We start from the raw sequence: 26,424 nt of genomic DNA on the forward strand, positions 1-26,424 counted from the left end.
CTGAGCCCCAGGGGAACTATTTGTTTCATTCCAAAGGACTATTTAACTTGGCATCTTCATCAATGTCAAATTAGAAATCTCTATATGTGAAGTCTCCTATCTCAGTTTTGAAATACAAATGCTTCACATACTCCGTTAATTCAATAAAACTTCAATATGGCAATGACATGCTTTGGGGTGAGTGTCCGATGATCAGAGCTCCCCATCAGCCTGGAAATGTGGAGATGTGTGTCTGTATTAACATCTGAACTGCACACATGTTGGTGATTTCTTAAGTGTACTATTTGGAGAAAGTCAACCAATAAAGACAAGAACCAGTTTTTTGTTTTTTGTTTTTAATCTTTTTGCTTTGTTTCTTCTTACGGGAAGCCAGGATACAGAACTATCTGACCATATTATAGCCAAATGGAAGCAGAAGTGAACCGGTGGTTTGCTGAGTTAGAACCCTCCTGTCTGTGTAGCTCTGGACATAGGGATAAATCTAAAGGCATCCTTTGAAAGCCTGGGGTCATGTCCTTTTGTAGGAGGTAATGGAGAAGTCAGAAAGACATGAATGTCTCATTTCTTCTGGCAAGAAGCAGAATAAGTTGTATAAAGAAAGGTCATGGCCTATTTCAAAAGCAGAACGATGATGACAGGGTAAAGCTAGTTGGAGACACTAGTAGAAGGAAGTGAAGGCAAGAGGGCTGTGAGTGAGTGGCAGAAAGAAGGGGTGCCTGTGGAATGGCGCAAAGGTTAGGGCCAGAAGAGCCCTAAAGAAAAGAAAAAGTCAAATGGCTACGAAGCCAAGAAGTTGAATACCTGGGCCCTTCTGTCCCTTCTCAGGGAACCTGATGTATCTTGGTATGATAAGGACATCCAAGCAGACATTCAGGCTTGAACCTGTCCTGGAACTCAATGGCAGAAGTCTTCAAGAAGTTTAGACAAGTGGGTTCCCAAAGGTTAATCTCATCCTCCTTGCACCACCCACTCTCAGATCTACCCCCAAAAACCTGATCAACTTGAGCATAGGTTGTCATCCAAACCAAGAGGTTTTCAAGGAGGAGAGAGGGCACAATTACAGATTGTTAATTACTCGAAGGCAATAGGAATTAACTGGGCCTCCCCAGGGCACAGACAGCAAGGAGTAGGGCAGGGAAGGAAAAGCAGTTTGGGGGCACAGCTACAACTGAACATAAAGATACTTAGAAACTCCACAATTCATTTTAAATAATCCTTGGCCAGGTGCGGTGGCTCATGCCTATAATCCCAGCACTCTGGGAGGCCAAGGTGGGTGGATCCCTTGAGCCCAGGAGTCTGAGACCAGCCTGGGCAACATGGTGAAACCCCATCTCCACAAAAAAAATACAAGAATTTGCTGGGCATGGTGGCGAATGTCTGCAGTCCGAGCTACTTGGGAGGCTGAGGTAGGAGGATGGCTTGAGTCTGGGAGGCAGAGGTTACAGTGAACCAAGATCATGCCATAGTGAGACTCTGTCTCAAAAAAAAAAAGGAATCCTTTACCTTTAGGCTTTCAAACCCAGGTACATTTGAAGGGAAGAGGGAGATTGTTTCCATGCTAGATACAGTCACCCATTTGTTATCTTCTGCAGAAGATCTAAAATGTTAGCCTTAATTCCACTCACACCCTACTTGCTCTTTGAGACTCTCTTTTGTAAATCACAAGAAGCACAGAATTATTTCTTTTCTAACTTTAGGGGTGCTTGGAAAACCTTTTTGCAGAATGGCTCACAGTCATTTTCCAGTGCTGTTCGCTTTGGGGTTTTGGAAATGTTAAAATAACACAAGCCAGCAGAGTTCTGGGGAAGGCAGAGCCATTCTGAGGAAAAATGCAAAACTAAGTTTGGTGATGCATTTTTTATTCAAAAGATAATGACAATCATATACTAAGTGTACCTATTCGGATTGTTAAAATTGCAAAAAGGTCTACTTGAATGGGATTTTTGGAACTCGGAATATGATTCACCATCAGAACAACATGGAAGGATCCTAGGCTGGCATGCAGCAGTTCTAACTCAGCAGGAACAGAATTGAGGAGGCACATGGCCTCCTCCCATGTCCCAGACAACCTATGCTTCTTCCCAGATCCCTCTAAGGCCTCCACCAAGACCAGCCTCCAAATTACCCCCACAGCTCCCAGCCTAAACTTGTGTCCCTTAGAGTAGCCAAGCTCAGCCAAACAGTCCTGCTGATCTAAGCCACACAAGGAGTGCATGACTGATAAGCTCATGAAAACTGTTGCTTATTAATAGCAGGACTCTCTAATTGGCTTAATTTTAGACGACAGGGCAGTATAATGGAAACTTTCAGAAAGCAGAGAGAGGATTAGGGACAGGGTGGGGAGGACCCAGGCAGAGTAATCTCACCCAGGCTAACTTTAGGGCAGCACCCTGAGCTATTTCTGCTTCAAGGTTCTAAGGGGAATCGGACAACCTGTGTTTGGATTTTCTTCGTGTGGCAATAGTCACCCTGGCAATGACAGTTGAGGGCTGAGGATTCGGGAAGGGGGTAATGTTGGGCTGGTGAAACAGGCTCAGTGAGAAGCATTTATTGCTACCTGTACTCAGAAAGATCTGCTCTCTCTGGAGGTGGAGATGCGTTGAGAAAGGATGGAGGCAGAGAGACAGGGCATGCAGTCACTTTGATGACAGTCTGAACTATGGGCAATCTCTTAAAACTCTGTGCTGTAACTTGGCCACATATAACTCATCTTGCTACAGAATGTCTCCTAAAGCGAGTGTGAATCCCATGAATGTATAGGTTACACGTACCGCTAAGAAGGTAAAGACACCAACAAGCTGATAGCACTGCCATATAAACACAGGGCACAGGTAGGGCCTTCAAACCAATTTTCTAAAAAGTACTGACTCCCACATGATCACATCTCTCAAATAAAAAATAGTCACTTATACCAAGAACCTCACCTTTTTACCTGATGCTTGAAAGATCTTAATTAAGGCGCCTGATCTTCGGTCAGCTCTGAAAATATAAACCTATGGAATGAAAAAAAAAATCTAGTTAGGATGAAATCAATGATCAAAGATATTTATCAGCATTCTCCTGGGAGTCCTATTTAAAAGCTTAAGGGCCAGGTGCACAGCAGATGTGCTTATGCTAGCTGATGATCATGAAGAAGTCAGCTGTCATTTTACCAACCCTGCAAAAAAACGGGTCCTTCAATCCTGAGGCAGACATCACCTCCACTGCTCCTGAACCACAATACTTATAAAAGCCACACACAATAAGACCCAAAGAGCTTCCAAATTACAAGTAAACAATTCAACTCTGAGAAAAAGCTAGTATTTTGTTTCTTGAAATATTTCCTTTATTCCTGTTTTTAAAATTAGTTGGTGGTATGGATTGGACTTTATTCCTAGTAGGACTTTACCAGGCATTACAACAGAAGATAAAGGGATAGGTGGAGGTGAGTAGTGTAGACAAAGCAGTTTCCCAAAGTGATTTCACATAATATTAGAGTCATGTGATCTGCCTGGGTAAATATGAGTTTCGTCTGGGAAATGTGGAGTTAAACAGTAAGTAAATTCTTTGACTGTGGAACTTTTTAGAGCCTTTAGCATGTTCATGTGAACTATGCATCTTCACTGCAAAGATGATCACTGACATTTAACTTCCTAAATGTACTTGACTATGGAAGTTCTTTTTTTTGGATTACATCTCGTGGGAAGAGTGTCTCATGAGAACCAGTGTAAGTAACCTTCCCATGAGATAAGGAACTGCCATCTTAGTGTGAGTGCTTTTGTGCCCTGACACTAGAATATCCAGCAAAACCCTGAAGGCCAGGGGTTCTTGGGAATCAAGTCTGTACTAGCCCCAATCCTTGGGAATGTAGAATTGTCGGCAACTTTGTCACTATGATGAGTTTCCCCCATGCCTCTCAGGTGGTCTAACTGAAAGAAGCATTTTTATGTACTTTATAAACTGGGTCCAGGATTCCCGCTGTCTGGCTCTATCAATTATAAGTACCATTCTCAACTTTTTAACTTTATACCCTGCACCCCCCAGATAGCCAGTGAGAGGGGTTTGCGGAGGGGTCGTCTTAAGACTTGACAGGGACTATGAAGTTCATCACAATCATCTGAAGGAAAAACTACAAAACTGGATCGTGTTTTCTGCAATTAGGGAGAAAAGAAACCTGCTATCATTAGCATAGAGGCACCCACATTACTGTGAACTAGAGGTAGGCATTTTTACCATTTCTACAGAGATGCCCGGTAGCCTGCAGCCCCTCCCCAAGAAGACAACATCAATGTGAACAGCTCTCAGTGCTTCTTTCTCTACTATTTAGATAAATTCATGCAACTCAGAAAGAACCACCTCCTTCTTGAGGTGATCAAAGGTCACCTGCTTGATCCCTCCTCCCTGCCGGCTCAGGGCCCTGGTTTATCTGGTTTCAGTTTTGAAGAACCTCTTTCCACAGCATCAGTGTTAGGGAGGAGGGAGGCACATGCTCCAGAAACGTGAGCAGCAGCTCCTAACCTCTACCCAGGAGAATACACAGAAATTATCCTTAGTCAAGCCTAGTCAACTGGAAAGTTCGTCAGCTCCCTGATCATCCTGACCTCCTGGCTGAAGGCTCCAATTACCAGTGGTCTCAGCTCATGTGGGCCAATCCAGAATCCAGATCCCACTTCTCCAAGCCCTGGGAGATATGACCAGACTCTATCACAGGTCTACCCCTAAAGGTTCAGATCCAAAGTTCATTCCTCTGTTCACCCAGTCTTTCCCATCAGACAACCTATGGAGCTTCTTAAAAATGTGGGTTCCTGATCCATCTGTACCTACTCAATCTGGATTTCCTGTACCTTCATGATAAAGAACCAATGAGCATAGTTCACAATTCAGGCCCCTCAGAGGTCATGTTTCCCAAAGGAATTCAGGCAGCCCTCGATCCAGGGGGTGGGTTTTTTGGCAGATACTGTAGTTTAGGGAAAGCCAGACCCACATATTTCCAGTCCAGCCTTTGGGCTGAACCAGTCTTGAGAACCCAATGTTCCTTCTAAAACACTGGGGAAATAAATATGAGAATAATTTGGGGCATGAATAAAGCCTCAAAGATATCTGGGACTAGACCTAGCTCCATTAAATCAAAGCCAAACTTGGGAAGGGTTTGGGATTTGAAGTTGGACAGCACTAAATGCCATTCTTTTGAAGGACACCATACGGCCAGGGCTCAGTCTTATAAATTACACACACACACGGTCAGCTGTGAAAAACCTCAGGTAAGAGTGTGCAGGAAATTGAGAGTGTGAGTATACTCACACTCTAGTTGAGCTTTCAAGGGAAACTTTCCAATGGAGTGGGGCAGTCAGGGGGTTCCTTATCACCTGCCCACCAGCCACCCAGTAGAATGTTCAGGTCAATGTCAGCTGGCAAACCTCTGCACCAGAGACAACATGCTCCCCTCTTCTGTCTGACCCCAGCTATTCCACAGATGTTTCTCCTCACCTTGCCGATGCCTTTGTCCTGTGGGGCACCTCCTACCACATCAGTGGTGGACGGGTGAGAGAAGTGGCCAGCGGTCACTGCGTAGCCTGAACAGGATGGGCGGAAACCAAGCACAGGGTTGAAAAAGAAGGGAAGGGAAAAAAAAACATCCATCAGAGGAAAATGTTTCTCAAGCATGCCCCCTACTCTTGGAACATAAACTACCAGGAAAAAAAATGGCAGCTGTCAGCCTTCTCATGCTGAAATGGCTCTCATCTCACAAAAAGTCATGTTCACAAGGATATCAGGGCAGGAAAGAAGGCTTTCTGAGTGTCTTCTTTGGGACAAGTACTATATGAAATACTATATATCTGTTTTCTTCTTTTCAAGGCATAGTTTTCATACAGTAAGGTCATATATCTGATGTGTAAAACTCAATGAATGCACACATGAGCGTAGTCATGCAACCACCACCCAGATCAAGGAAGTGATTATAACCACAGAACCATAACCCCAGAGGGTTCCCTCATGCCCTTTCCCAGTCAATATGCCCCACACAGGTAGCCACTATTCTGATTTCTATCACCATATATTAGGTTTGCCTTTTCTTGAACTTCACTCAGCATAACATCTGTGACATTCATCCACATCGTTGAGTACAGTAGTAGTTTATTTTTATTATTGAGTAATATCCCATTATATAAATAGGTCATATGTTTATTCTGTTGCTGGGCATTTAGGTTGTTTCCGGGTTGGGGTTAATATGAACAAAGTTGCTACCAATATTTTTATGCATGTCTTTAGGTATCTCTCTCAGTCTAACAACTTTATGAAGAAGGCATGACTGTTTCTTCCATTTTACAGATACAGAATTAGAAAAACCTGTTAAACAACATGCCAAAGATCACACAGCAAGACTCAAATCTAACCTGTGCCTCTAAAGCCCCTGCTGTTAACCACACTCCCTCCTACAAGAAGGCAAAAGAAGCTGTCAGTGGGTGGGTGGGTAGATGCATGGTTGGGTAGATGGATGGGTGGATGGGTGGGAGGGTGGTCAGTTAAAAAATATGGATGCAAAAGGAAACTAGAAACAAAGGAAAAGATTGCCTAAGCTTAGCCTCAATGTCTCCTGCTTTCTGAGAGCCTTGCTCGCAGGCTGAAAGCTCTCCTCTGGCCAGCATAAATCCTGTACAGGCTGCCATATAATCCCCAAACTTGTCATCACCCTCTAAACCTAATGTGATTGTAAGTTGTTTGAGTTTTGCGATGACATCGTATCATGATCAATTCTTCCTCACCATGTGACTGATTTCTCTCAGACTGGCGACTGATAGTACCTAAGAGTATTCTGAGTGAGATCAAAGCCTGAATGGATCCTTGATAATCCCTGCAGCTGATAAGGGCCTCTAATGTGTATACAAAGAGAAACCACAGGCTCGAAGCTTCAAAGGAGCTGTTCTAGACCCCAAACCCATCATGCAAACTGGGCTTTCTTCTGCTCTCTCTTCATTCCCTGATTCAATAAATATGTGTTGAGTTCCTACTATACACCAGGCACTATACCAAATGTGAGACACAATCCCACATTTTGTCTTCAAGGTGCTCCCAGCCCAGTGAGAGGTACAGTACCAGTGACAGGTGCTCTCTCAGACGCACCCACAGGGAAGGCAGCTCAGCATTTAGACTCTGCACTCAGAAACCACAGGTTCATACCCCAATTTTGCTACTTAGGGGCCATGTGACCTTGGCAAGATGTATAATTTCTTTGCTCCTCAGTTTATCTATAAAATGTAGATAATAATAGCTACTTCATAAGGTTGTTTCAGAAATTAAAAAGAAATAATACATACAGCCTGGCATAGGGTAAATGCTTAATAAACAACAGCACTAGGCAGCTGGGTGCCTACAGGAACAAACACCCCAGAGTAGAAGGATTGTTGGGTCTATGCTACCAGGCAAAAAACTTGTAGTTGGAAGGGAAAAGGCAAGTCAACGACTCCTTAATCCCATTTAACAAGAAGTTCCCAGTGACGCTATGCAAAAAAGGAGTCAGGGCCTTTCCCTGAAAGTTATGTATCATGAGTGCGAAAGAGCATTGTGTGTCATCATTAGGCCTTCCTAAATTTAGCTTCGTTTTCAATCCAGAATTATAGCATTTAGGGCATAAATTAAAGAAAAGAGTCTTGTAATTGTCATCTACACAAGCAAAGACAGCCTATTTCTGTTCTTAAATTGGCATGGACCTTGTCCCAGTTTCACTCTGCCTGATAGCTAAATTAAATCGTGTCTATCTTCTTTCCAGAAGATTAAAAGAGTTAAGAAAACAAGAGAAATTTTTCTGAGCCTTTAATTAACCTTCAGCATTAGGCCGCCATCTGTCATGATAATTTCTAGTTCTTATCTTTCTATTTGCAACTAGTTTTGTGATCAGAAAGCAAGGACTCCATCCAAAGGGACACCCGTGGAAAATCAAGACTCCATCACACTCATGTCTACCTGACCATCTGAACTTCAACAATTGATAAAATGAGAAAATAAAATGTTTATTTCCCTGGAGATTCAACTGTCAGCTTTTTAATTAAAGCATACAGTTTTAATTCAATTCCCTCCTTGGTTTTCCTCTCTACCTTCTGTATGTGGAGCTAGATGTGAAGATGCCCTGGCTAAAGATGTAAGTCATTAGAACAACAGGCGTCAAAGCCAACTAACTGGTCTTTCTAACAATAAAGCAATAATTTGTGAATCTGGTGGGAATCACTCCCATTTCCCCTTTCTTAACCTGTTCTCTCCCTGAGTACTCACCCAGGTAGGTGTACCGCCTGTTCATGATTACTTCATCGCTCAGTTTTAAATAGGTGTTGTCCGTAAGGTTCAGCACTTTGATGGTTCCAGCCCAATAAAATGACCCTGGAGCACCCATCACCACCAGCTCCTACCAAAAAGAAATCCAACGGTAAGCAGAGAAGGAAGTGAGGAGGGGAGGAGGGGAGTGCAATGAGAACCACAGTCACAACAAAGGAGAAATTCCTCATACCAAGAACTTTTTTTTCCCCCAGCTAAGCAACAAAAAACACATTTCATCAGATTCACCAGCATTATGGAATCTATTACACAGACGGGATTATCAGGACTAAAGATGTGAAGAGACTGAGCAAGGTGACAGAATTCACGACAGGCCAGGTCCCTATTCTATCCACGATGAGACCACACACGTTTCCTCAACTTTACATCAGGCTCTAACAAGGAAATGACAAACAGCTGACATTGACCTCAACCACAGATTCTGGGGAACACCACTCATGAAAAGCAGCAAGCAATACCGCACCCTGCCTGGACTCCAGGCTCACCATTCAACTCCCCCGACCTGATGCGTACCAAGAGGAAACTGTGCGCTAGTACTCCAGGGAATCCCCTTCAGACCACACTCAAGACCCTCTCAGGGACGTTCTAGAACATGGTTTTCTGATCATTACAGTCCACTGCAAACATGGAAGAACAAAACCAAGAGACCAGAGAGGTCAACTAAGGAAGGACACAAACTGGAAGAGGAGACCACAAGGCAGCAATAGACAGTATCACTGTTAAAAACAGACTCAAGGCCGGGCGCAGTGGCTCATGCCTGTAATCCCAGCACTTTGGGAGGCCAAGGCGGGTGGATCACTTGAGGTCAGGAGTTTGAAACCAGCCTGGCCAACATGGTGAAACCCTGTCTCTACTAAAAATACAAAAATTAGCCGGGTGTAGTGGCACATGCCTGTAATCCCAGCTACTCAGGAGGCTGAGGCAGGAAAATCGCTTGAACCCGGGACGCAGAGGTCTCAGTGAGCCAAGACCATGCCACTGCATTCCAGCCTGGGTGACATAGCAAGACTCTGCCAAAAAAAAAAAAAAAAAAAAAAAGACTCAAGAACATAAGAGGCACAGCTGTCTTCAGCATTTACATCAGGGGAAAATGGTCAACAGGCCTGAGAGCATGTCTGTGCCCCAGAATCATCACCAATGCTGACAATAACCCTAAGTCCCCAGAAATGATTTGGTCACCCAAGGAAGTCAGCACAAAAATCTGCTGGGGTTTTCCCCTGGGTGATACGATAATGGAAATCAATCAACATCCCCTGCTCTCTCACTCCCAAAGTTTATTTCCTTTGTATTTTTCAAAATTCTAGACCAGATTGTTTTCCAAGAGTGCAGGCCTCAGGTAAAATTCAACACTGTCCACTATTTCAACCACATTAGGCTCTTCTCCTGTCACTGCCCCCTCAGACTGCATGCCTAGGACACTCTAAACTAATTCTGGTCTTTGGAACTCCCTCTGCTCTTTTTATCTCCACCCGTGCAATGCCCTCACACTTCCTCTGCTTGTGTAACCCTTTCACAGTATTCAAAACTCAGTTGAAATGTGGGTGAATCCTAGACCAAATGTTGATGAGAAAAAAATGACTCCATTCATAGGAAGTTCTAGAATCAGCAAAACCAATCCACAGTGATGGAAGTCAGATCGGTGGGTACCTGGAGTAAAGAGGAGGAACACTGTCTGCAAAGGGGCATGAGGAACTTTCCGAAGTGATGGAAATGTTCTCATCTTCATTCAGACAGAGATGACATGGTATACACATTTGTCAAAACTCATTGAACTCTGCATTTAAAATAGTGTATTTTATTGTATGTATTAATTTTTTTAATTAACAATCTTGATTTTTTAAAATTCCAGAACAGTGATTAAACACTAACAAGGAAGTCATCACATAAAAACACAAAACATGCTAAGGAGATGACATTTTATAAGCATTAAGACGAAGCTCCCATTGTGCAGAGGCTGTGCTGGAGCTAGGAGGCAGGCTGTGCTTGTATCTATCAGAGGTCCCTGGCTTTCAGTCCCTCCTTTCCTCAGCAGGGAATCCCTACTTTTGGATTACCTTTATTTTCTAAAGTTTCAACACTGCAATAAGAAATAATCAGAATTATTTTTCTAATGAAATCAGTAATTTTTCACTCAACAATATTTATTGAGCATCTACTATTATGTCTCAGAGTTCACACTAGATATAAAGATAAAGTCCCTTCGCAGATCATTCTTGGGGTAAGACAGCATGGTAATGTGCAAAGTATTTCAGAAAAAAATTCTATGCAAACAGGTTAAAATCAACAAAATTTCTAGAGGAAACCTTTCAGCTATAGACAAAACTCCAAAAATACTGGTCATGAAGGCTCATGGGGATTACAGATGCTATGCAGGTCAAGTCTCTCACTGCTGAAACCCACCTGAACTTCCCCTGAGCCTTCAGAACTCCCCTGCACCCTGCCCCTTGGTCACCCACATATATTCCAGAAACAGATCTTTTCAGGTTAATCTCCCTTTGCAGAGACGAGCCCATGCACTGGCAGAAGCTGCTGGCTTCTGACAAGTCCTTGGAGGCTAGATCCTGCCACGGAGATTTAGAATTTCTGAGGACAATTCATAAAGTCACCACTGAATTCTCAGGGAGCAAGTGTCTGCAAAAGCCAGAAGTACCTAAAGAAAAAAAATAGAGAGAGGAGGATAGAGCCTGCAGGCAAGAGGGCAATGCTTTAAACAATACGTTTTATGGTTAATTTGGGGAAGAGCCTTAACAAAGGATAGGGCAGGAACACAGATGGAAGAAAAGCCACTAGATTCTCGCCAGAATGGTTTGCTTTTTGATAATTCAGGAGGGTGTAGACGAGAAATGACTGTTGATGAGCACTTCATTTTAAGGTTTTGAGATCCTACCCCCCTTGAAGGAAGCTGTTGATGATAAGCCAGATGTTCCCAGGGGTATCTCGCTGTTTTATAAAAATAGATGGCTTTCTGCAGTCAGGACTCTCCACTGGGAAACACAGCAGAGCATCCATCCACTCATTCTTTTCACACTCATCTGTCCTGCATAAGAGACCAGGCTAGTTCTAGAAAGAGTACAAAAAACACAAATAAGTTCATCAGAGGAGAGAGACTTTTTCTCCTGGCCTTGAGCTTAGAAAGGAATTTGTAATCAGTGTCCAAATATAATACAAAGGGCACTGAAGAACCTAATGAGCAACCTCCTCAGCCCCAGATGTATCCTCAGTGCAGAGCTTTCTCCACTTGCAGCTTTGCACAGGCCAAAGCTTTGAGCATCAGCACAGGCCTGCAAAGGCTCTTCGGGACATTGGGGGCAGGGATGGGATATGTTGCTTTCTGATGATTCAGACTAACCCAGGATAAAAGTTGAAAAATGTATGCCTACCATACCACTGCATCCCCTCTCAAATATTACAAACAGGGTAAGATGAAGCAATTCCTGTCTTCAAAAACCTTTAAAACCAACAGCTCTTGTTTTTACCGCTCCATGCCACCCCGCCCCCAGTGCTCACACCCCTCTCCCTTCAGTCCATACTACATAAAACAGGGCCAAGCCTGAGACCCTCAGGGCTAAGGCTGAAGGGAGGGACAGTGCCTTCCTGGAAATCCCTCATAGTTGTTTTTTCTGTTCACTATGGATGATGCTTGTGACCCTTCTGGTGCTGTTCACAAGTGCTAGGAAAAAGTGACCAATACTTAGCTCCCCACCATGCAGGAAAAGCCAATGTCAATGTCACACACACAAATGAAAGCTTCCCTAAGCAAAGGCCACCACTACCTAAGTCACATTTGTGGAATCCCATCAATAAGCAATGCAGCTTTTTCCCAAGATGTGTTTATTAGCAGAACCCCTAGAGGGACCAGGGTATGTAGGTGGGCCTGGGAAAAGCCATATATTTCCTCTGTGTACTGCAAGTTGGCATGAGCAGCTGGGCAGGAGAGTGCCCGGGATCTACAACAGAAGTCCGTGCTGAACAAACTCCCACCCAAGTGTCTCCAGGCTTCTACAGCAGGTGTGAACGCCAGCCCAGCTGGTCCAAATCCTCTCTTGCTGCTAAGCAGTATCTACTACCTCTGTTAGCCTCATCTACAAAAATAAACTTCCCAGGAAATTCTCTCTAATTCTCAATGACAGGCTAAAATTCAGGTGGTATCCATAGCTCAGAGGCCTTTGTTAAGCTCAGGGTCAGTGACCTGTAGGTCAAGCAGGCACCTTAGGCCAAAATATTTTGGGGCAACATAGCTACGTCCAGAAGGCCACAGATCCATGTCCAGCTTGGGAGGGGACAACAGCTCACAGAAAAGGCAAGCCCAAGTGGCGAGGTCAGCAAAAGGGCAGAGGAGGGGAGCCGCGCTGGCCTGGACCCTTCAACCACATTTCCTGCTCTGCCACAAACAGCTGAACTTCCAGAAACAAGGCAGGCAGTGAGTTCAAAGACCTCCTGTTTAAGGAGGCCAAAAGCCTGGGAACCGAAGCGGAGGCCAAAGTCCAAAGTAGCTAGGAGACAGCAGGCCGGGGTCAGAGGACAGAGTGGCGCCCAGAGGGGCCGCCTTCCCACTCACCACCACCCACCCTCCCCGGCCACTCTGTACACCCACCATGTCCCCACTTTGCTGTACCATGAGCATAGCCAGCACATGCTGACACCCCGTGTTTCCCTCAGGTTCTAAATCCCAGAGCCTGGATTTCAGCAGGTCTTCTGTTCTTCTGGTCACCCTGAGCTTGCATAGCTACCTGGACTTCCCCTCCACACTCCTGCCCCGCCGGCTCCTCCTACCACTCCCTGCCTCCACCCAGCCCAATGCCTGACTTGCCAGCTGCTGCGGCAAACAGAATGACACTTCCCTCCTGGGAACACTTTCTCTCTCGGCTCTCTGTCAACATCTCCGTTGAGTTCTGATGTGTCCCATCAATCTAGCTTCTCCTCCCATCTAAAGGGAGGTGTCTCCCCTATGCCCTACACTAAGCACACTCATCCCCTAAGAGAGTCATGAGCAAGGGCCAAATCTAAGTTTCTGCCCCAGGCAGGACTCCAGTCCCTAAGTCCAAATGTCCTCTAAAAACATCGCACACTCCATGTGTCTGAAAGCAGACTCGGCAGTTTATATCTCCCAATGGGTTCTTTCTCAGGCAACCCCTTTTCACCAGAGGCACCACTATTCTCCAGAAGCCTGGCTCAAACCCTCCTTCCTCTACCCCACAGCTCCCTGGCCACCCAGCCCCTTGATACCTCCTTCATATTCTCTGCCTCCCCCAATCATTTTTATTCCTTAAGCCTCCCTCTACACTGTCCTGTTGCTTCACAGCCTCCTACATCACATCACGGCCTCCTACCACATCACGGCCTCCTACCAGGCCTCCCTTCAGGCCCTTCCACTCCCAAAGTTCTGTGCAAACCCAGCCCAAATAGCCTTTCTTTCAACACTGCCATCTGCCAGTGTGTCACCTGCTTGTGAACTTACAGTGGTTCCCACTGCCTATTGGCTCAAGTCATACAATACTAGACAGGCCTGTTGGAGGAACAACAGCCATAGTTGTCACACAATCTAAATGTTTACTGAGATGGAAGAAGAGAGTGAAGTCGCCACATGGCAGGATGGCATTTCAACGGGAAGAGGAAAAGCTGTTTAACAAACCAGTATCAGAACAACCAACTACATATTTAGAAAAATAATGTAGTTAGTTTCTATCACACAATGTATACAACACAAATTCCAGAAAGATTAAAAATCGAAATCTTTTTTAAAAACAACCTATGAAAGTGCTATTAAAAATACAAGTATACTGAAAATATAAGTATAAAATATGGGAGTTTGTTCAGCCCAGACATGTGTTGTAGATCCGGGCACTCTCCTGCCCAGCTGTTCATGCCAACTTGCAGTACACATGAGGAATAACCTTCTTAAGAGATAAGTTTAGAATCTAGGGGGAAAAAAAAAAAAGACTGATAGATTTGGCCAAATGTGCATGTTTATTGCCAGGATGATAAAGACACCATAGACAAACTTAAAAGATAAGAAAAAGGCTGATGAAAAATTTTGCAACACGTATATCAGGTAAGAGATTAGTGTTGAAAATATGTAGCAAGTTCCTAAAAACCAGGAAAACAACAACAACAACAAAACAGAATAATGTACTGAGAACATAAACAGGCAACTTCCAGGAAAACAAATACAAATGGTCAATATTTTAAAAGGATATTAAACAACATTAATAATCAGGGTAAGTGACATTAAAACGAGATGTTTTTTCATAACAAAAATTTAAAGTCTGAGTGAGAGAAGATGGAGACAGACGCAATGCAGGGGAGTGTCAACTGGTAAACATGTCTGAAATGCAATTTGCCAACATGTATCAAAATTCAAATCTGAGTGCCTTTGGACCCAGCAGTTCCTCCATTAGTGTCTCTTCTAAGGAAACACTTGTGTACAAGGAGCCACGTGAATGGATCTCCAGTGCAATGCCACCAGTGGGAGTCCAGCATGTCCTAGCAGCAGCTGAAAATATCATGTAGTGGGTGAGGTAGGAGATGAGCCTGGAAAGGAATGAAGGCTGGGAGGCCAAGGGAAGGCATGTGCATTTCATTCTAAGTAGGATGAGAAGACACCAGAAAGTCCTGAGCAAGGGAGCACCATGATATTTTTCTTGTTTGTAAAAGGTGGTTCTGGCTGCTACATGGGGACCAGTCTGTCCAGAGGCAAGGGTGGAAGCAAGACAGCAGAAGGGTTCCGCAGTGGGTTGGGAGCAAGACAACTATGGCTTAGATTTGTAGGGTGGCAGAGGATGTGGAGAGCAATGGATGTCATTGTTAGAGGTTTTGAGGGCATAGGAGGTGGTGGGACTTGCAAGGTGGCTTAGAAGTAGGAGAGTGAGGTGAGAGAAGAATCTTTAAATTCAGCCTCAATGATTAGGACGATTGGTGGTGCCACTCCCAGGGCATAGAACTCTGTCGACTGTCATAAAAATGATTCTCCAGCGAGGGAAGAATCACTGAGGGTGTGGAATGGGGGTTGGAGGGTAGCATCTCCTATTTATTGGTTTGAGAGTGAAAATAAAACTTCTGACTTTCTGCCTTTTCTTTCTTGCTTTCTGGATCAGACACTATATTGCCAACTGTCTATGTTCTCTTTGGATTTAAACAGCAGTTTCTGAAAGGAAGGTAGGCAGTCTTGCTCCTGACTCAGGAGGGGCCCTCACTTTAGAAGCCAGAGAGCACCCTTCACCCTCCCTCCACCCCCCATGTCCCATGCCCTTCCCCAGCTCTCTGCTCTCCTGGAGTGAGGAAAAGAGAGAAGTGGCCTCAGGGAGCCAAGTCCAGGGGCCAGGATGAGGAGCTTTAGATTGTAATCCTCCATGGACTGGGAAGCCTCAGAGTCAGAAGGATGGGTTTCATTTGAAGGCCCCTGGGGCTAGTATGCAGAAAGCACACTGCACAGATCAGAATGGATGCAGGCTGGGTGATAAAGTGTTCTAACCTAGCCCATGGTGATGGATGCACAACACTGTGAATGCACTAATGCCACTGAATTACACTTTAAAGTGGTGACTTTTATATTATGCGTATTTTACCACAATTTTTAAAAAAGCATAACAGACGTAAGAAGACCAATCAGGGCCAATGTACCTCCAGGTGATGGTCGTGGCCTTTCTAGAAGCATGATGGTGATAATGGAGGCAATTGTAATGGTAATAAAAGCTGTCATATTTGGGATGTGTTTTGGAGGCTAAAACAACAGGACTGCAGATGAATTAGAAGTAAAAAGTACTCTTTTTTTGGCCTGAGCAACCACATGGATGGACAGTGCCAGCAGGCAGTCATGAAAGCGTTTGAGAGAGGAGGAACTGATATGAAGGGCAAACTTAACAGTAAGTAAGAATGACACAAGAAAACAGTCCCTAAAAATGTACTACCAGCCAAAAGTCATGCCACTACCACACGGGCACATAAGCATGCAGGTGTCCTGTCCTTCAGAATCTGGGAAAGGGAATGGTTAGAGTTGTGTGTAAAACCAAGTCTCTCAGGCCGGGTGTGGTGGCTCAGCCTGTAATCCCAGCACTTTGGGAAGCCGAGGCTGGCAGATCACCTGAGGTCAGGTGTTCGAGACCAGCCTGGCCAACATGGCGAAACCCCGTCTCTACTAAAAATACAGGTGTGGCGGTGGGCGCCTATAACCGGGAGGCTAAGGCAAGAGAATTGCTTGAACCCTGGAGGCGGAGGTTGCAATGAGCCGAGATCACGCCACTGCACTCCAGCTTGAGTGACAGAGCAAGACTCCGTCTCAAAAAACAAACAAGTCTCTCCACTAAGGAGAGAAGGCTGCTAGGAGGGGATGCTCACACGCTTCATGTATCTGCACAGCCGCCAATGATGGGGCACAACCTGACTGAATGTCATCTCACTCACACATCCCCAAATCGACTCCTTCCCCAGGTCTCAGAGTCAAGTGGACTCCTACAGAAATCATCAAATGGGGGTAGCCTCCAGATGAGCCACCCCACCTCCTCTGCCCTGTGGTCTCTGGCCAGCTGGTGCCCTCCTGGCAGGTTGAAATAGCCTCCTCTGGTGTGAGGACCAGAATCTGCTCCCTCGAGGCTCAAGTATCTGGGACTCCAGAAGTCCCACCTCTAAGCGTTGTCAAAATCACATAAGCAAGGAAATGAACACCCACAAGACAATAGAAATGCCCAGACAGCAGACACCCACCTCGGTGAAGAAGCCCGCTATCCCAGCCTGGCAGGAGCCGTGTTCCTCTCCGTACTTCTTCTTATACTCTAGGGGGAAGGAAGGAGAGAGAAGCAAACCACAGCCATGTCAGTGTGTGCCAGCTGTGTGTGGAGCCAGCAGAGCCAGCCGGCCACTTCCCGCGAGTGCTGCGGCAGGCTGGACCCAGGGATGCCGTCCAGACTGGGGTGAGGAAGGAAAGTCTCAGGAATCCGCCAGACCTCAAAAATCCAGGCTCCGGTGCCATCGGGAAGGGAGGCCGCCCAGTGCCCCAGCAGACTTCCTCCCCTCGTGTGCGAGAAAGAGGAGCAGTAGCCACAGTCATTAAGTGGGAAGCTAGTGACAATTATTTCATTGACTCCAGAAGGGACAGAGATCTCTCACAGGCCCAAGGAGCTGAAAACGTGACCCAGAAATGGAATGATGTGGCCATCCCAGTGTGGAGTCTCCTGGATGAAGACTAACCTTCCCTAAAAGAGGCTTTGGATGCCTCCTACCATCCAAAGAGAAACAAGCCATCCACAGAGGACCGCAAGAAGAAGGGACTCCTCTGGCATTCGGTTACACTATTGCTGTGTGGAAGGAAAGGGGGAAGATCTCTCCAGGTGGAAAGAAAACTAACAGATAAGCTTTTCTCCTCCATCCCCTCAGCTCACAACACTGCTGCCCAACAAATGGGGGCGTTCTGCTGCTGCAGTTTTAATTTTAAGTTGGCAAGGAAGAGGGGGAGGAAACTTTTGACAAGTGCTTAGCATGTTCCAGGCATTGTGTTAGCTGTCTCCAGGCGTATCATTTCACTGGTCTCTCATCCCTGGGAACCCATCTCCCCATTTGTTAACAGGTAAGAATATTGAGGCTCAGAGAGGTTAAGTGAATTGTCTAAGGTCACACAGCTCTAGTAAATGGCAATGCCAGGATTCCACCTCAGCTTGGACTTAGAAACCCATTCCTTCACTTCTGTAGACCATCAAAGGTTCTGCAAAGTGAGTGACTAAAAATACCCAGGAAAGTGACTGGATGTTGAAAATCATTTCATGGGTAAAGTCAAGGAGGTGGAGAGATGTTCACAGTGACTCAAATTAATCACGTGAGGCTGACATTGCTGGAGACCTTCCACAGACCACTCCTGGGCACCCTCAGGCTGGGGCTACTCCAGTGACCCTGTACCACCCCCTGGGCTCCTGGCAAGTCTCTGGTACCATTAAAAGCAATATCATTATTTTTGAAACGCAAAATACAAAGGAACAATGAAACTATGATTGCAACACAGTGCCACTTCCTGCAGTTCTGAGTGTCTACTCCAGGCAAGGGGAAAAAGGGCCCTGGGGAAATATACAGAGTAATTCAGTTTCTAACAACACTCACCACAGAGCCTAGTAACATTTTCCAGTAAGTGGCCATTAACTGACTGCTAAATGACAAAGAATGTCAATTGAGTTACTCCTCTTCCATGCAGGGTAAAATCAGTTCTCCCGCCTTGTCTGGTTATTATAACGACAACTGCTAGACCTGCCAGAAAGCAGTCCAGTGACAAAAGGAACTTGTTTGTTCCCTGCAGAATCTTGCACCAGGGCTGGGAGTGAGACTAGTGCAAAGCAATGAACAAATCCTGCATCAAATTTCATAATAGCAAGAAATAATACAAATTAATAATAAATCCTGCATCAAACAGCACAATGGCAAAAAGGATCAAAATGTCTCAACCTAAACAAAGAGTTACATATTAAATGTGAAAAGTCTGGCAAAAAGTATATCCATCCCACTGACTCTAGAGACTAAACATCCAATTGTAACTCTTCAAAAAATGAAACATAAAAAGGAAATTCAGACCCCATGAGCTGAATGAAACTATAGTGCAGGACACACGACCAGTTCAGCCTCATAAATTCCTGACATGAATAGGAATTGTGTGGGACTCTTTCATCTTTTAAAGCAGTCTCAAGGTCTCTTTATGACAAGGCCTCCAAAAAATGGGAGATTTGAGAACTTCAGTGCCTTTCTCAACCTCCTCCCCAAACTGTACTTGGTGTGGTCTATGTTGGGAGCAGGACCTCGAGTTTCTGAGGTGGTGACAGCCTCACTGGGAGCTAAGAGTACCCCACTTCTGGCCCAGGCTAAAGGCCAGCAAGGGGAAGCCCTTAAAGGCACCCCTGTTTCAGGCAGCATGAAGCACTGTTTTCAGGCCAGCCTCCACCCCTCTAAGCTGGGACTGCCCCAACAGAGGTCTGAGGGCCTGGGACACACATGGAAGTGGGTACCATCGCTGACTTTCATGTTTCTGAAACCCCAAGTCTAATCTGCCTTCTCAGGATGCTCTAGGGCAAGGAATCAAACAATGGGGGCTCCTGACTGGCTTCTATAACCAAATCCAGATCAGAGAGCAAGGCCATGTCCCAGCCTCCCAGAAACTTCTGTGACTGTCATTAATCCCTTCAAGGTAGAGTAGGATCCAGTTCTAATCCTTCTACCACCTACCCGATCCCTGCCACACACACTTGGGGGACAGTTGTGGGGCCTGGCAACTCCAGTCTAGGAAAGTTAGTGGGTGTTATTGAATTAGATAGTTTCACATTCCACACCTTCCACAGCCTAGGCCACAGGCATGCTTTCCATTGTTTTCACTCCTTTGAATGCTATTTCTGTGAGTTAAGGGCACTACTATTATTTTAACCTGATTCCTTCATATATATGTCAAGAGGGCAGGTTTAGGTTTCTCCCTAATCCATCTTCTAAATGTCATGTATGAGCCTTTCTTCCCCAAAGAGTACGTACATAGGGTTATTCTACATACTCGTATCTAAAAAACTTAAAAATACAACCTGATTTTGCTTGTCTAGACCTGAGATGGCAGGACAGCCTATATCACAAAGCTATGGGAAGGGAGGTAGGCGCAGAGGGGCAAGGGGCTGCCCCACAAACAACATCCCCAACAAGCCCGGGTCACACACCCTCCCTCCATTGACAAGTCCAGGAAGTGCAGGGTGGAGGGACCTGGGAGGGGGTGGGGGTGACCTCCAGTCTCCTGTGTTCCCAGGAAGAACTTTTCCTGCACAAACACAAAGGCTGTGGGGCCCAGCAGTTGGCTGCTCCTGGGCATGTCTACTTGGTCTCCAAATGCCCTCAGGGACATGGCCCTGCAGAGAGGACTACAATAGCTAGTGCCCTCTCCACTACTGAACAAAACATTTATCCACCTCAAAGAAGCAGGGGAAAAGCAGGCTTTGCCTGACAGCAGCTCACAGGCACTGTAACAAACCTAACCCTTACATTTGGGGAAGCTGGCCAGCACGGTGGCTGACACCTGTAATCCCAGCACTTTGGGAGGCCGAGGCAGGCAGATCACTTGAGTCCAGCAGCTGAAAATCAGCCTGGGGAACAAAGTGAGACCCCCATCTCTACAAAAATACAAAAATTAGCTGGATGTGGTGGTGCACACCTGTAGTCCCAGCTACTCAGGAGGCTGAGGTGGGAGGATGGCTTGAGTCTGGGAGGCAGAGGTTGCAGTGAGCCACGATCATGCCGCTGCACTCCAGCCTGGGCAACGGAGCCAGATCCAGTCTCAAAAAAAAAAAAAAATGGGGGAAGCCAAATCTGAGACCCAAAAGATAGGGTTGAACAAGGGGACTTAGAAGTCACTTAGAGGAGCTGGAACCAGGTTGTGGAACTCTTTCTGCCATGGGTGGGTTTGAATTACTTGGCCTGCATTACATGCTTTAATTCATTAAGTCGTATGGCTCCTCCATTCTAAAAATGGGAGTATTTTCCTTGGTTTAGCTGCTGGTTTTATTAAGCCCTGTCTAAACAGAAGGCAATTCAGAGAGGAAAAAAATACTGGTTTCCAAATGTTCACAATCCGCAACTCAATGCATGGAGCCTACATTAATGAACGTAATTCAAGCAAACCACCAATTGGGTGGGGTCACTTCCTGTACCCTTTCCAAAAGGCCAGAATAAAACCATTCCACAGAAAGATCAAGATTCACATACAGCGTAACATATATTCTTCCTAATAATCTCCCTTCATATTACCCATCCGAGAAAGTTTTGTCTTTCAAAGCTTTTTAACACATCAATTTTACAATTATTTTTCTGTAGTTCCTTAGCTTAGCTCTGAAATAAAATATTGGGGGAAAAATAGCTTGCCAGTCTTTATTCTGAATTTCACCAAGGAGTTGTTATAGTGAATTCCAAGTTTCTCTTCAAAGAATCAGTATGTCAGTATGTTCAGCTCTCTTATTCTTTGATTTTCCATTTTAAAGTTTAACTTCCTGGTTCTCTTTGGCCCCCTTGCCTCTAGTTTCAGTAAACAACTTTCCCGCCAGTTCTAATCAGTAGTTCAGATCTGTTCCCCTGGTCACCTGCTTTAACCTGAGTCACCCTGGTTACCTGCTCCATCTTGAGTCACCCCTGGTCACTTGCTCTGACCCAAATCATCCTGAGTCACCTGTTCTGTAACCACCCTTCCCGCCAAACTACTCACCCTGCCACTCAGGATCGTACTCCTGCTCTCTTTAAAATAGCCAGTTGGAATTAGCTTAGACTATGCGGTTGAACCCCAGGAAATAGGTGAATGACACAGCAGTAGGGGCTACCTGCATCAGGAATAAGAACCCCTGCCCCTCCCCTGTCCAGGTGTGCTCTCACCATTACTCCATCCACGAGTCGCACACTTCAGTAGAAGTAAAAATTGCCTTGCTGAGAAAATTAAATTTACGTTCAAGGGCTATTTCATTGTGGCATTGAAGAACAAGCATTTTGTTTCTAACAGAGTGGCAAATCTAAATAACTGATAATTGTACAATACAGGAAACAATGCATTTGGGCAGACAGAGCTCTAGTAATAAAAAGGGCAATTATACAGAAAAATGAAAATAAAACTACCCTCAGTTTACAAGGGACCACCATATAAATGGGGGGAAAATGTAAATAAACAGCTAGGTTAAAGAGGAAGAGAGAACATTTTATGAAAATAACTGATGACTAAGCTATGGTGTGCAAGAAACACAAAGTGCATAAAGCCAGAAACTTAGAATTAAATGAGAGAAAGATTTTAAAAGGGGAAACGATCTTTAGGGAATGCCTAATAACTCTAACTCTGTCCATTTATTTACAAATGGAATATTTTTGCTCAGAAAGAGCAAGTGGTTTGTTTAAAGCTACACTGCTGATTAGCCTCAGAGTCAGGACCCAAGAGCAAGGCTTCCAACTTCTGATCTGCTTCTGCCACTCCCTTATGCTTCGCAAAGCACATTTCCAGTGAAAACATTCTTATCATCCAAATAAAATGTTTTATAAACAGATGAATAGATAAATGTGGGGCACATACATACAATGGAATATTATTAAATATTCCTTCCTTTAAAAAGGAAGAAAATTCTGACAGATGCTACAATATGGATACACCTTGAGGACATCATGCTAAGTGAAACAAGCCAGTCACAAAAGGGCACATACTGTATGATTCGACTTACATGAGGTGTCTAGGGTAGCCAAATTCAGAGACAAAGTAGAATGGCGGTTGCCAGGGACTAGGGGAAGCAGGGAATGAGGAGTTCATGTTTAATGGGTACAGAGTTTTAGGTTGGGGTGATGCAAAAGTTCCAGGGATGGATGGTGGTGATAATGGCATGGCAGTGTGAATGTACATAATGCTACAGAACTGTACACTTAAAAATGGTTAAAATGGTAATTTTTATGTTATTTATTTTTTACAATAACTTTTTTTTTTTTTTTGAGACAGAGTCTCATTCTGTCACCCACACTGGAGTGCAGTGGTGCAATCCTGGCTCACCACAACTGCCGCCTCCCAGGTTTCAGTGATTCTCATGCCTCACCCTCCCAAGTAGCTGGGATTACAGACACACACCACCATGCCCAGCTAATTTTTGTATTTTTTAGTAGAGGCAGGGTTTCACCATGTTGACCAGGCTGGTCTCAAACTCCTGACTTCAGGTGATCTGCCAGCCTCGGCCTCCCAAAGTGCTGGGATTATAGGTATGAGGCACCACGCCTGGCCAATAATTTTTTAATATTACCAAAAGAAGAGTTTTGTAATCTTTAAAGTGTTCCCTTTACCCAGAACTTAGCAACCCATTTTGCCAACTCCCTACTTCAGCAGCAAGTCACAATACAGGCACATAATAATGTATATACAGACATTCAACTTACTATGCACTGTGTCATGCTCTACTCTCAGAAAAAAAAAAGTGACCCTGAACATGGGACAGTCACATTTCAGTGAGAACCCCAGCTCAGAACTGAGCAGAATTCAATTTTGGGACCAAAGCTAAAAGACTCATGAAATAGGGAGCCGTGGTGGCTCAGGCCTGTTGTCCTGGCGCATAAAGGCGAGGCTAGACGTTCGAGGCCAGCCTGGGCAACATAGAAACCTCTGATCTATATAACCAAAAAAAAAAAAAAGACTCATGAAATAACTGGCACCAAAGCATGGACAGTCAAACTGCTGTGCAGATACTGAAACCAAATGTTCCCAGTAAGCAGCCACTCCAGACTAGAGCAGATTGGTCTCCTGGCTACATTTTATCAGTCTGAGGACCCACGTCTGCCCTCTGTACCTACTGGGACTTGTCTACAGAGTGTATCTATAATTGCAAAACTGAAACACAGCTTAACAAGTCTATAGTGTAGTGTCCCAAAAATTCATAAAATTATGCCATTGAAAAAAATATATGAGTTTTTTTTCTCTGTGATAGGCCACAGCACCCAGTAATCACCAAGAAAACCAGGATCCCAACAGAACAGGTAGCTGTTCAAAGAAACCTACTACACACCTAAAAGCCGTCAACCCCTCCTCTGACTAATAAGCCTGTGACCTTCATCAAGCTCCCTGGGCCTCAGTTTTCTCATCTGTATAACAAGGATAAGAACACTTATCTGAGAATGATATGATTACTCAGTAAGATCAAAAATGTTAAGTGCCTAGCACAACCCCTGGCACCAGGTAGGTGCTCAATAAATATTAGGTGAATCTGAATCTGTGAATTTTTCTGAGAGGAACAAAAGATGCAGTTTAGGTAGTCTATAATTCCATGTAATACATGGAAACACATTTGAAGTATAGGATATAGGTTTGCCCAAGATTAAAATTCTTGGCTCCAAGGAAACCTGGAAAGCCCCAGAGAGCCCCTGCTGGAGACCTCTGGCCTCCTTCTTACAGCCCTGGTGGTCCTCTGGGGCCACCCTCCCTTCCTCCCCCTCAGAATCCCTCTCTGTTTAACTGGCCATAATGTACAACTGCATCCTCTTTTCTTTAATTTGCTGTATTTATTTAAATAAGATAATGTTTATTAAAGCTCCTTGGAAACCATAAAATCCTATGTAAATGTAGAGGTCTTTATTTAATAAAAATTTATGAGGCTTGTTCTTGAATTTTTCAATGGATCAACTTAGTCTTTTATGGTTCTCTCCAAAACAAAAACAAAACAAAAATACAACAAAACCCCAATTCCTTTTCATTTGTAAATGGACCTTCATCGATTTTTATGCCCTGTGGAGACCACTTTTAACATTAAACGGGAAAAAAATCTTCACCTTTGAATGGGTAATCGATTTCCTTCCCTGGAAATGATCACTGTCCTAGGAAATGCAAACACACACTAGGAATAAAAGCCAGTCATTCCCTGATAATAGAGTGGTACAGAAATCTTTGGAATTGATAGGAAGTTTTTCCATCACAATTTTAAAGCACAGTAAAATTCAGACTTCAACAATCCCAAATTTAAAAACATTTAAACATGGCATGAGTTAGTTTTAGGTCATCTACAAAAAGAGGGAAGAAACACTTCCAGCCAAATTGTGCCAATATGATCGTCAACAGTATTTGAGAAACTATAACTTGCCAAGGGCTCTTAAAATCATTTTAGGAATATCCAGCTTTCTACCCTTCATTATCTAGTCACTAAAACAGGACATGTTAGACACGTTCTGAGAATATTTAAGAATACTATTATGTTGCTTGAAAATTAATTAGAAAATTTACATTTTCTTTTTTTCTTTTTTTTTTTTTTTTTTTACTTTTTTTTATTATTATTATACTTTAGGTTTTATGGTACATGTGCGCAATGTGCAGGTTAGTTACATATGTATACATGTGTCATGCTGGTGCGCTGCACCCACCAACTCGTCATCCAGCATTAGGTATATCTCCCAATGCTATCCCTCCCCCCTCCCCCCACCCCACAACAGTCCCCGAAGTGTGATGTTCCCCTTCCTGTGTTCATGTGTTCCCATTGTTCAATTCCCACCTATGAGTGAGAATATGCGGTGTTTGGTTTTTTGTTCTTGCGATAGTTTACTGAGAATGATGATTTCCAATTTCATCCATGTCCCTACAAAGGACATGAACTCATCATTTTTTATGGCTGCATAGTATTCCATGGTGTATATGTGCCACATTTTCTTAATCCAGTCTATCATTGTTGGACATTTGGGTTGGTTCCAAGTCTTTGCTATTGTGAATAATGCCTCAATAAACATATGTGTGCATGTGTCTTTATAGCAGCATGATTTATAGTCCTTTGGGTATATACCCAGTAATGGGATGGCTGGGTCAAATGGAATTTCTAGTTCTAGATCCCTGAGGAATTGCCACACTGACTTCCACAATGGTTGAACTAGTTTACAGTCCCACCAACAGTGTAAAAGTGTTCCTATTTCTCCACATCCTCTCCAGCACCTGTTGTTTCCTGACTTTTTAATGATTGCCATTCTAACTGGTGTGAGATGGTATCTCATTGTGGTTTTGATTTGCATTTCTCTGATGGCCAGTGATGGTGAGCATTTTTTCATGTGTTTTTTGGCTGCATAAATGTCTTCTTTTGAGAAGTGTCTGTTCATGTCCTTCGCCCACTTTTTGATGGGGTTGTTTGTTTTTTTCTTGTAAATTTGTTGGAGTTCATTGTAGATTCTGGATATTAGCCCTTTGTCAGATGAGTAGGTTGCGAAAATTTTCTCCCATTTTGTAGCTTGCCTGTTCATTCTGATGGTAGTTTCTTTTGCTGTGCAGAAGCTCTTTAGCTTAATTAGATCCCATTTGTCAATTTTGGCTTTTGTTGCCATTGCTTTTGGTGTTTTAGACATGAAGTCCTTGCCCATGCCTATGTCCTGAATGGTAATGCCTAGGTTTTCTTCTAGGGTTTTTATGGTTTTAGGTCTAACGTTTAAGTCTTTAATCCATCTTGAATTGATTTTTGTATAAGGTGTAAGGAAGGGATCCAGTTTCAGCTTTCTCCATATGGCTAGCCAGTTTTCCCAGCACCATTTATTAAATAGGGAATCCTTTCCCCATTGCTTGTTTTTCTCAGATTTGTCAAAGATCAGATAGTTGTAGATATGTGGCGTTATTTCTGATGGCTCTGTTCTGTTCCATTGATCTATATC

At 44.2% G+C, this 26,424-nt stretch overlaps 1 protein-coding gene across 2 annotated transcripts in view; it reads right to left on the reverse strand.

Moving 5' to 3' along the window:
* ITGA9 (integrin subunit alpha 9) overlaps positions 1-26,424 on the reverse strand; it is a 387,085-nt gene that overhangs the window by 324,994 nt on the left and 35,667 nt on the right. For both annotated transcript variants that reach the window (XM_024245138.3, XM_054552331.2), the window contains exons 5-8: positions 17,008-17,075; positions 8,248-8,377; positions 5,467-5,552; positions 2,925-2,993 (exon numbers count right to left, since the gene is read on the reverse strand). In XM_024245138.3, the coding sequence (XP_024100906.3) occupies positions 2,925-2,993; positions 5,467-5,552; positions 8,248-8,377; positions 17,008-17,075 (353 nt within the window). The remainder of the gene's footprint in view (positions 1-2,924; positions 2,994-5,466; positions 5,553-8,247; positions 8,378-17,007; positions 17,076-26,424) is intronic.

The sequence above is a fragment of the Pongo abelii genome, chromosome 2, assembly GCF_028885655.2.
Source record: "Pongo abelii isolate AG06213 chromosome 2, NHGRI_mPonAbe1-v2.0_pri, whole genome shotgun sequence".
Taxonomy (NCBI): domain Eukaryota; kingdom Metazoa; phylum Chordata; class Mammalia; order Primates; family Hominidae; genus Pongo; species Pongo abelii.